Source organism: Rhinolophus hipposideros (genome assembly GCF_964194185.1).
Source record: "Rhinolophus hipposideros genome assembly, chromosome: 10".
In the NCBI taxonomy this organism is placed as follows: Eukaryota; Metazoa; Chordata; class Mammalia; order Chiroptera; family Rhinolophidae; genus Rhinolophus; species Rhinolophus hipposideros.
This window is the reverse complement of record NC_138056.1, coordinates 86,658,247-86,669,629: the sequence shown is the minus strand read 5'-3', so window position 1 is coordinate 86,669,629 and position 11,383 is coordinate 86,658,247. Positions and strand designations below refer to the sequence as shown.

The 11,383-nt window shown below is 44.3% G+C and overlaps 1 protein-coding gene and 1 long non-coding RNA gene across 3 annotated transcripts in view; one reads left to right on the top strand and one right to left on the bottom strand.

Moving 5' to 3' along the window:
• Nucleotides 1–1,316: 1,316 nt before the first annotated feature.
• Nucleotides 1,317–11,383, bottom strand: part of LOC308504355 — a 25,770-nt gene continuing 15,703 nt past the window's right edge. The window contains exons 2-4 of the long non-coding RNA XR_013994344.1: nucleotides 10,542–10,582; nucleotides 9,832–9,907; nucleotides 1,317–1,440 (exon numbers count right to left, since the gene is read on the bottom strand). This is a non-coding gene — a long non-coding RNA (uncharacterized lncRNA). The remainder of the gene's footprint in view (nucleotides 1,441–9,831; nucleotides 9,908–10,541; nucleotides 10,583–11,383) is intronic.
• Nucleotides 9,690–11,383, top strand: part of USP2 (ubiquitin specific peptidase 2) — a 25,885-nt gene continuing 24,191 nt past the window's right edge. Inside the window, exon 1 of one of the 2 annotated variants that reach the window (XM_081064723.1) lies at nucleotides 9,690–9,886. Coding sequence is in view for 1 of the 2 variants with exons in the window: in XM_081064728.1 (XP_080920854.1) it covers nucleotides 9,842–9,886 (45 nt within the window). In the remaining variant the exon portion in view is untranslated. The remainder of the gene's footprint in view (nucleotides 9,887–11,383) is intronic. The other variant, XM_081064728.1, reaches the window with a different exon arrangement.

The window sequence follows — 11,383 nt, the reverse complement described above, 5'->3', positions numbered from 1 at the left end:
CAAAACCCCACCTCCTGTTCCTGTGGTGTGTAAAAGTAAGAATAAAAGCAGACTCTGCTTAAAGGGGTTTCAGGGGAAATGGTTTCCTCAGGGGACAGTGAGTTTGAGTTTCATTTGAGGCAGGAGCTCAAGAGAACCTTAGCGGAAGAGGCTGAGGACAAAGCAGAGCCTGCCCATCCCAGAGCAGTGTTGGGACAGAAGAGAACCAGTTTGGGGCGGGGAGGAGAGTTGGCTCAGGCAAAGAGACATGGGGATCATGGATTAGCTAGACTCTCTAGACTTCTGGGGACTGAGAAGGACAGGGAGGACCAGCATGACACAGTCACTGATGGGACAGTGGACAATCAGTTTCCACTATAGTCCTGATGCTCGATCCAGGCACCTGGGCTCCTGGTGTGGTCAGCTGTGGAGGGCCCGCTCCTGGGCAGCCTACGCCCTGGCACACTCAGGACACTGCCCCTCCTGCTGCATCTTGCTGTAAGGCCTTCTGGGCATCTCCGCCCCTCACACAGGGTGACAGACTCCTGGAGCCTATGTCTCTGATGAGGACAGCCATCATCACAGCTCTGGGCTCAGGCAGGCTTCAGGGTTTTACAGCTTTACAGTTTCCTGCCATCTAGACCTGAGCTGTTCAATATGGTAGCCACTAGCCACATGTGGCTATTTTGATTTAAACTTAAATAAATTTCTTTTAAATAAATTTAAATTTCAGTTCCTCAGTCATACCAGCCACATTTCAAGTGCTCACATGACTAGGGACTGACAAACTGGACAGAGCAAAAATCATTTCCATTCTCTCAAAAAGTTCTATTAGGCAGAGCTGGGTTAGACCATGAGCAAGAACCATGGTTGTTTGAACCACTGTCCTTATAAAGCAGCGCTGCTGAACAGCAGCAGCTAAACTTCAGAAGAGGCACAAGAGGGCCCTAGAGGTACTCCTCTCAGCCCTGCGCGCTGAGGCGAGGTAAGCTCTCCTGCAGCTCTAGCAATGCTCTGAGGTTACCAACACCTCAGAGCCCGGAATACAGTGTCATGAGGCCGAGAGAGGGACAAGTCTCCTTACCAATAGCCTAAGGCCCACCACCCCCATTCTTTATTTGCTGCCTCAGCACATCTGACAGTGAAAATCCACTTCCTGCAGAAGAACACAGACACATCCCCATCCACAAGGTTGTCACGTGACTCTAACCAACAAACCACTCACATACTCATGACACATGTCAACGTAGCACATTCAAAAATGTCCATCTTAGCCAGCTATGTGAGACATAAATAAGCCTGCAGGACGTCTACAGCCCACCCCAGTTCCCCCTTACCTTCTGTCACCTCCTGTCCTTGTTAGTCCCCTTTGTCTTGAGCTTCAGCTCCTATAAAGCTTGAGTGCTCTGCATAGAGCGCTCAAAACTCAGGGCAAAGAAATGCCTTTCTCCCCATTGCATTCTAAAAAGCAAGAAGGCGAGAAAATAATTCCCATTCCACCAGATTTAACATTCCTCTTAGCTCATTGGTGAATTCTTGCTTTACATTTAGGAAACTACAAGCCCTTTTTGGTGATTACCCCCCAAAAAAAGAATCTATCAGCCCCAAGGAGAACTGAAGTCTCTCCCTCTCTGGCAACTGAAAACTGCTTGCAACTTTTAAATGAGAATTTTTCCTGCTTTTCTTTACCAAGGTGTCAAAAATCATAGGATCCAATCTCTGACTCCCCAAAGCTGGCTTGAAAACTATGATGCGACCAGTGGGGCTATAGCAGCTGGAAGTCCTAAAGCCATGAAGGCACTGGATACTTGGAGCAGGAACTGAGCATGAAGAGAAGCCCTAGCTATTTATCATCTGCATCAAAACAAATTAGATTATCACTCTCTTGTTGAAAATCCTAAAAAAAGGTGAAATCACTCAAGGGTAATAAGTGGAAATTATAATATACACATTATTGCTAACTTAAGATCTGAGTAAGTTGTGTCAACTGTAATTGAAAAATTAAAAAGGGAGTGGGAAGGGTGAAGGGGAGTAAGAGGTTCAAATTTCCAGATATAAAACAAATAAGTCATGGGGATGTAATGTACAGCATAGGGAATATAGTCAATAATATTGTGATAGCGTGGTACAGTGTCAGATGGTTGCTGGACTTATCATGGTGATCTCTTCCTTAGCTATATAAATATTGAACCATGGTGTGTACCTAAAACTAATATAATATTGTATGTTAGCAATATTTTAATAAAAATAAGTAAAAGAGATCTGTAAATTATTATTGATATCTCCTTTATTGTGCTAAATTTTAGTGTTTGATGTTAGTGAAGATAAAAAATTTATCAGGCATTTCAAAGGTCACTCCGTCTTCCTAATCTTATGTTTTATCAAGAGTCTTCAACTGCAAAACTTCCTACTGTTTCAGCAACTTGACTCTCAGGGTTGGGAAGAGAATATTGCCAAACCAGGAGAAATATAAAAGAATAGAACTCCAAAAAAGACAGAAGCAATGGAGATGGAGAGAAAGGGAACTCAGAGGAACAAAAGAGACAGAATTGGGGCCGCCGGATGGCTCAGTTGATTAGAGCATGAGCTCTGAACAACAGGATTGGCGGTTCGATTCCCACATGGGCCAGTGAGCTGCGCCCTCCACAACTAGACTGAAGACAATGAGCTGCTGTTGAGCTGTCAGTGGGGCCGCTGGATGGCTCAGTTGGTTAGAGCATGAGCTCTCAACAACAAGATTGCCGGTTCAACAAGGTTGCTAAGATTGAAAATGGCGACTGGACTTGGAGCTGAGCTGTGGCCTCCACAACTAGATTGAAGGACAACAACTTGGAGCTGATGGGCCCTGGAGAAACACATTGTTCCCCAATATTCTCTAATAAAATTTATTTTTAAAAAACAACAGAGACAGAATCAATAAGATACAGTACCTCCTAGATGTACGGAATATGGTGAGATTAAATTTTTAAATATGATTTTGGTTTGCTTCCCTTTCGCCCCCTAGACCCACTTTAAGCAACCAGGTTTTTGTGCTTATGCCACAGAGTATATGACAGCGAACACCAGGGGAAAAAATGGGAAACCACATCTAGTGTTTGAATTTCAATTGCCTAGGCCCTTAATAAAACAGAAAAGATTTGAAGCCTGGACAAAAGATGTGCGGAAAATATCTTGGGTAAAGCCAAGCCTGCCATTGGCATTACCAACAGCACCACCAGCACACAAGAGCCAGAGGGAAAACAATAAGAGCATAGAGGTTGGTAGGCTCTGTCTTCAGGGAACTGAGTGTAGAGAGACAGCAAAACCCCAAATAGGTTTTCACTATCTGATAGCTGTGGGGCCCTGCTCCTCCATCCTATATAGAGTCTTAGGAGGGAGACAAAGCCCCAGAAGGAGAAAATGACTGCACAGTGTAGCCCAATTTTGAGGCACCTAGAACTCTGGGCAGCATCATACTTTCTCATGCTACTACTAGGACAAAAACAGCAGAATGAGCACATGTTTCCAAGAGTGGCCTAGAGGTAGCAGAATGACACCAGACCTAAAGAGACTGTGCAAGAAGGAATCAGGCAGCAGACATCTCCGTGGACACTTGACTGGGCATTTAACAGCAAAGACCACTTCCTCCAGTGCTTTGGCAAATATACAGAGGCTGCCAAAAAAATGTATACACATTTTAAGAAAGGAAAAAACTGTATTAAAATTGTAATACTCAATATATACCGATAACCAAAGATGAATACAAGTTGTGTGTATACATTTTTTGGCACCCCTGGTATATAAGATAATCTCTAAGGAGGGGTGATCCCATCAACTGACTGAAGCTAAGTGTCCAGACTCTAGAAGAATAGGGGCTGGCAGCAAACAGAAATAGAAGTATATTACAGAAAAACAAGGTTATGTTTCTTGCATATCTGAGTTTGTAGACTAAGATAATACCTCCATTCCCAGACAGCAAAAGCTAAAATTTATCACCAACAAACCAGTATTACAAGAAATGTTAAAGGGACTTCTTTAAGAATGAGGAAAAAAAGATCATAAATATAAATAATAAAATGGAAATAACTACATACCTATCAATAATCACTTTAAATATAAATCAGCATTTAGCTAATGGATGAGTAGTGGATCAGAGTTATGTATTCAGTATATGCCAGGCATTGCTGTAAGTTTTCCATGCATATTATTAACTCATTTAATCCTCAAATCAACTCTACCAGGTAGATACTACTATTAACCCCATTTTTTTAACATACAGAGAAACATATATAAATGTTACAGGCCTCACAGCTAGGAACCAAAGGAATCAGACAGTATCTTAGGAAATCTACAATCTGCACATACAGTAGTCCCCCCTTATCTAGCGGGGATACATTCCAAGAGTGGATGCCTGAACCCACGGATAGTACCGAACCCTATATACGAGGTCTGACAATTAGGTTCGCAAACTTGCCACTGTGTGCTTACATTGGCAGCACTGTACAGACAGCTGGGTAAGGTATATCAGTGTCTTACAGGTGTGTCGTGTCGATGTGTGGTGGAGTCTTGCTGAGTGGCGTTCATTATTGTTGTTGCGTGTTTTTGTGTGCCATTGCGAGAATATCTGAGCTTGAATTAGAGGAACGAACAAACATTAAATTTTTTGTTAAACTTGGCAAGAGTGGAACTGAAATCAGGTACATGTTAATCCAAGTTTATGGGGATAATGCCATGAAGAAAACGGCAGTGTACAAATGAATTAAACGTTTGTCTGAGGGGCAAGAATGCGTCACTGATGAAGAGAGGTCAGGGCGGCCAGTAATAAGCATGACTGATGAAAACATTACAAAAGTTTGTCAAATTGTGCGTCAAAATCATTGGCTAACTGTGAGAAGCATAGCAGACTAAGTAAACATCAATAGAGAAAGGTAGGAAAACCTTAACTAAAAATCTTGGCATGAGAAAGATGTGTGCAAAAATGGTCCCGAAGGAGCTCATTGATAAACAAAAGCAAAGGAGAGTCGAAGTTTGCCAAGACCTTTTGGAGAGGCAAGACGATGTTTTGGACTGTGTTATCACTGGTGATGAAACATGGGTGTACCGATATGTCCCTGAAATAAAGCATCAAAGTGCACAATGGAAGTCAGACAATTCTCCACGACCAAATAAGTTCCGTCAGTCCAAATCAAGAGTCAAAATGATGTTGCTCACCCTTTTTCGATATCAGAAGGATTACTCATTATGAATTTATACCAAGTAGACAAACAGTTAACCAAGTTTACCATTTGGAAGTGCTGAAAAGGCTGAGTGAAAAAGTTAGACGACCTGAACTTTTCACCAACAATTCATGGCTCTTGCATCACGGCAATGTACCAGCTCACATGGCACTGTCTGTGAGGGAGTTTTTAGCCAGTAAACAAATAACTGTACTGGAACACCCTCCCTACTCACCTGAGCTGGCCCCCGATGACTTCTTTCTTTACCCGAAGATAAAGGAAATATTGAAAGGAAGACATTTTAATGACATTCAGGACATCAAGGGTAATACTGACAACAGCTTTTATGGCCTTTCCAGAAAAAGAGTTCCAAAATTGCTTTGAAGGGTGGACTAGGTGCTCGCATTGGTGCATAGCTTCCCAAGGGGAGTGCATCAAAGGTGACTATAGTGATGTTCAGCAATGAAGTATGTAGCACTTTTTAGGATGAATTCGCAAACCTGATTGTCAGACCTCGTACACTATGTTTTTTCCCTATACCTACCTATGATAAAGTTTAATTTACAAATTAGGCATAATAAGAGATCAACAAGTAATAATTATAACAATAGACTCTAATAAAAGTTATGTGAATGGCCATAGGGTCATTATTAAGTAAAATAAGAGTTACTTGAATACAAGCTCCGTGGTACTGCGACAGTTGATCTGATAACTGAGATGGCTACTAAGTGACTAACGAGCACGTAGCGTAGTGTATACAACGCAGATACATTGGACAAAGAAACGATTCACATTCAGGGCCGGATGGAGTGGGATGGCACGAGATTTCATCATACCACTCAGAACAGTGGGCAATTTAATACTTACGAATTATTTATTTTTGGAATTTTCCATTTAATATTTTCGGACCACGGTTGACCTTGGGTAACTGAAACCACAGAAAGTGAAACTGCAGATAAAGTGGACTACTGTGTAACAATCACCGTGCTATAAGCTACACTAGAAAGAAAGAGGATAAAGGAACACTAGAAGAAAAGGAGAATGAAAAGGAGCTGTCAAGAGGAATACTAGAAAAGCATTGTGTTATAAAACCTAAAGGAGGAAAGAACTTTAAAAGAGGAAATAGTTGGAGGAGGGCAATTAACTGATTGTAACTAAAATGCCTACTGGAGTTAGCAAGTAGAAGATCACAATGACTGGGAAAGAAAAGTTTCCTGATGTCTGAGAGGTAGAAGGCATGAGGATGCTGCATTGACGGGGAGGTGGGGAAATACAGCATGCACAACTCTTGCAAGAGAACTGTGAAGAGGAAAGAGCAAGAACCGAAGCTAAAGATTTTCATTTTGCAAAGAGGAAGAATTTGGAGACTCTTATATGTCACAGGGGATGTCAGTAGAAAATGACAGTATTAAAGCTACAAGACTGAACCTGTGACAGATAGTGACATGAGAACAAATGCTGAACAGAGACAGTTCAATACATGATTTCTAATGGCCCTTGAGGCTGCCTGACAACCCTCCTATATTTCCACAATCCATTCTCTCTCCCATTCGCCGGCAAAGTTGTTCTCAAAGGGCTGTTCCCAGGCCAGCTGTGGCACCATCACTTGGAAACTTGTTAGAAATGCAAGTTCTCAGGCCTACTCCAGATCTCCAGAATCTGAAATTCTGGGTGGGGCCTTAACAGACTGTAGGTAATTCTGATATCCAATCAAGTTTGAGAACCACTACCCTAGGTGGCTGGTTTATAACTCCTCCTCTCTCTAAATTTCCAACACTTCCTTCTTTATCCTTGATTCACTCTCAGCTAACCTTGCTTCCTAACTCACAGAGAGAAAAGAGCCCACCAGTGGAGAATCTCCTCTAGCTTCTACCACATCCATTCACCTCCCTGCAAATATTTTGCCTTCTCTCTTCTTCCTTTGGATGGACTCTTTGAGCTCCTAACCAAGCCAGGCCCTCACTCTGTACTAGATCCCATCCCCCACTACCTCATCAAGGACATTGTTCCAGCTACTCTCCTCTCTCTCCAGTATTATCAAATCTCACTCTCCATTGGCTCCTTCTCATCAGCTATACAAACAAATAGTTATTTCTGCCATTTAAGAAATATTTTTGACCTCACTTCTTTTAGCTCCCACCCAATCTCTACTTCCTTTACCACAAAACTCTAGAATTCTCTACACAGTACTGTATCAATCCTTCTCCTCCCATTCTATCTTCAACCCACCCACAAGCAAGATTTCACTCCCACACTGCACCAAAACTATTCTTGTCAAAGTCACCAACAACCTTCTAAATCAATTCTCAGACTCTTCTTATTTTACCTATATGCAGCATTTGACAAAATTGATATGTCTTTCTTCCTGGGTAAGTTTCCTTTTCTTGGTTTCCAACATACCACCATCTCCTAGATTTGTTTTTACCCTACTTCACTGGCCATTCCTAAGTTTCTGTGCTGGTTCCTACTCGTTTCTAAAGTCATTTAATGTTGAAGAGCTGCAGGATTCAGTCCTTGCACATCTTTTCTATTTATACTTACTTGCTCCCTTGGTGATCTCTTCTAATCTCATGGCTTTAAATAACATCCATATGCTGATGACTCTCAATTTTATATCTCTGACCCAGACTTAGCCAAACTTGTACATCCAACCTCTTTCTTGACAGCTTGATGTGCCTGATAGACATCTCAAACTTAATATGTATTAAACCAAGCTCGTGACCTCCCACCACCCCAAATCCTGCTCCTTCCACAGCCTACACCTTCTTAACATTTAGGCGAAAAATCCCTCCCTTTCTCTCACAGTAGACCTTGTTGGCTGTATATTCAAAATACATTCAGAATCCAACCACTTCTCACCACCTCTCACTACACTAACCCAAGCCACCATCAGCTCTCACGGATGATTGCAGTAACCTCCTAAATGGTCTCCTGCTTCTTCTCTGCCTCTCTTCAGATCTGTTCTCCATTCAGCAGCTAAAAGGATTCTGTTTCAAAAAAAAAAAAGTCAGATCCATGTCCCTCCTCTGCTTAAAATGAATGGCTCCCATCTCAGAGTAAAAGCCAAACTCATCAAATTGGCCTTAGAGTCAATTTGAAGTCCCTCCCTTTTCTCTTTGACCTCATCTCCACTCTCTCCTCTCTCTTAATCCAGCAATACTGACCTGGTTCTTCCACAAAAGTGGCAAATATGCTCCCACCTCAGCACCTTTGCATTTACTGTTCCCTCTGCCTAGAGCATCATCCCCCAAGATATCAAGATGGCTCACTCCTTCACCTCCTTCAGGTCATTGAAATGTCACCTTCTCATTGAGCCCATCTCTGACCATACTTTACACACTGCGTATTCCCCCTTCCTGATTTATTTGCCTCCATAGCTATTACTGTCATCTAACATACTATATATCCTACTTATTTGATTATTGTCCTTCTGCCTCTACTATAATGTAAGCTACTTGAAGGTAAGGATTTTGCCTGTTTTGTTCAATGTTGTATCCCCAAAACCTAGAAAAGCACCTGGCTCGTTCAATAGCCGTATGTGGAATGTGACGGGATAAGGGCCCTAAGGAAACAAAGGGTTGAGATCCAGAAGGGATTTGTCTTGAACAAGAAGAGACACGCCACTTCTTACCTTAAGTAGAGGAAAAAGGATTCATATATGTTTGTAGGCAGAAATTTAAGTATTTGTCTCCTGATTGCCTATAATTTCTCTGCGAAGTAGAAAACACGGAAGGACTTAAGGAGAATAGTAATGGACAGAAATAATAGCAGTGGAGAATGGGAGAAGGAGCTAAGGAATCCTGAACACTCCTACAGATAGAGTAGAACCACTCCGAAGCAGCAGGACTTTCTCCTAGAGTGGGGGTGGGGCGCGTTGTACTGGCTTTATTTTTCTAGGATTGATGATCCAGGTGAAATTGAAAACCTGGATTTGCCTTGACACCAATCTACCTGGCTGTGTGTTTTTATTCACCTTCATGGGTAGAGGAGGGAAAGTTTACAAATAAAGAATGGGAATGTCAAAAATTCAAGTTCTGTCTCAGCTTTTTCTTAAAAAACCAAAGAGAATCCCTTCCACTGACTCAGTGCCTCCCTTTGTTTACCCACTGAAGAAGTCATCCCAATCAATGGTCTCCTGTTAGTAAAATGAGGAGTGTCTTTAAGAGTAGAGAAAAAGAAGAGGCTAAAGAGCAGGCCCTCTCCCAGCGCCTCCCTGAAAACTGAAAACTGATATCTATGCCAGGTGGCTCGAATTCTGGGCCTTCTCCCCACACCTTTCCGGGTACCTTCCAGCTGCCCCTGGTGTCACAGTCCCTTCCGCTTCTTTTGGGGCTCATCCCCCTCCAAACTCGCAAGCTTTTCCTCCACGTGCTTCTCCATTTATCTTGCCAGGGAGACCCCTATGAGGGCGGGGCTCTAATGACGCCACAATGGAAACAAGCCAATAGCCGGGACGCTTCTCAGTGACGCAAACGTGGGGTGCGGTTTTGCCCGCCCCGGCGCAATGAGGCGGCTGCCCGCTGGGTGGCACCGATATCCCGGGGAGGTCCTTTCCGGGCCTCCGGCGGAGGTGGAGGACAGGCCGGCAGGAGCCGAGGCCAGGGAGCCCTCAGCGTCAGCTGCTCACTGCGCCGCGCCAGTACCAGCTGGGACTCACCCGCAGCTCCATGCTTGTGCCCGGCCCGACTCGTCCATCGTCTGAGAAGAAGCAGGTACATGCCACTTGTCGGAGGCTGGGGAGGAAGGATGCAGAGGTCAGTGCCGTCTGAGACTCAGAAAGTGAGGTGTCAACGACAGCCTCGGCAGAATGGCAACTAGAAATGTAGGGCGAGTGCCAGCTACTGGGCGGAGCTCCAGCTGCGGGTGCCAGTTGTGGGGCGTGGGGGGTAGAGGGGGGGACCTGCCAACTGACAGCCCAGGGTGCCAGGAAGAGCCATCTGTGTGCTGATCAGTGTGTTCTAAGGAAATGCTGCTTCGACAGGTCCAGGTCTCTGCCCTGTGTGGTATGTGGCCTGAGAGTGCCTCCTGGACAATGACTATCCCTTCCTCAGGTGTGCAAGTAGTTCATTCACATACTCCCTGGTGGGGAGGGCTACCGCTGGTCAGTTTGCCAAAGGGGGTGGGGGAGGGAGAGGGCAACAGTTAAGTAGAAAGGGAAGATTTTCCACCAATCCCAAACCAGAAAGAGGCATCTTTGAAAATCTCAACAATCCCAAACCAGATGCAGGTGCCGTGCTCCGAGGCAAATAACTTTAGCCAAGCCAAGTCATGGCCATCCCATTCTAGCTGTTCTCTGAGGAGAGAACATCTACTTCCGACCTGGCTGCTCTAGAATGGGACTAAGTTGGAGATTGTATTCATGCTCACCTTCCCAGGCAAGGGTATGAGAAGGTTCCCCAAGTTGGACCCTATAAAGTGGAGGAAAGAAAAGCTGGTTAGGCTGGGGGTTGGGGCATCTCCTACTCCTTTGATGCTGTAGATGCATGCCAAACTGGAATCATCATGAGGACTGGAATGAGGGCCGGGGACAAGGGCATCTTCTGAAGTGCATCATCAGGACCCAAGCTGAGTCAGTAGTCTCTGCTGAAACAGGGTGGAGGCAGCGCTTGAGGACTCCCAGTCCGCAGAGAGCGCCATCGAGAAACAGACTGGGAGCCAACAAGAGCACCAAAGCCCAAGAGGTTAAGAATCCAGCTCCTTCCTCCTATGACCCTGACCAGCCCAGTTCTGTGGCCTTCGAATCCTGAGCACTCCTACAGGTAGAGTGGAGCCACCCCAGAGCAGCTGGGCTTTCTCCTGGTAGCCTGGGAGAAGCTGCACTTGCTATATTTTTCCAGGCAAAGGGGAAAGGAGCCCAAACGGGCTTGGCCCTTCTTGGCTAAGTGGGCTGGACAGCTGGGAATATAGCAAACCTCATTTGCCCTTGCCAGTTATGGGACATGGACCAGCTCAGAAAAGCCTGGGGCTGTTCTCTGGCATTGGAACAAGGCACTCTGAGGGATAATGCCCCACATCCTGTGAACCAGAGGTTTTTTCCCTGGTTTACTTGGGAGATGCTACTACAAATACTACCACTAAGTATAATAAGTGGAAGTATCCAGTATAATTATCATTTATTGTACTCCTAGTGTGTGCGAGGAGATTTACAAATATTAGTTCATCTAATACTCACAACTGAGGTGTAGCATTATTGTTGACTATTACTCCAG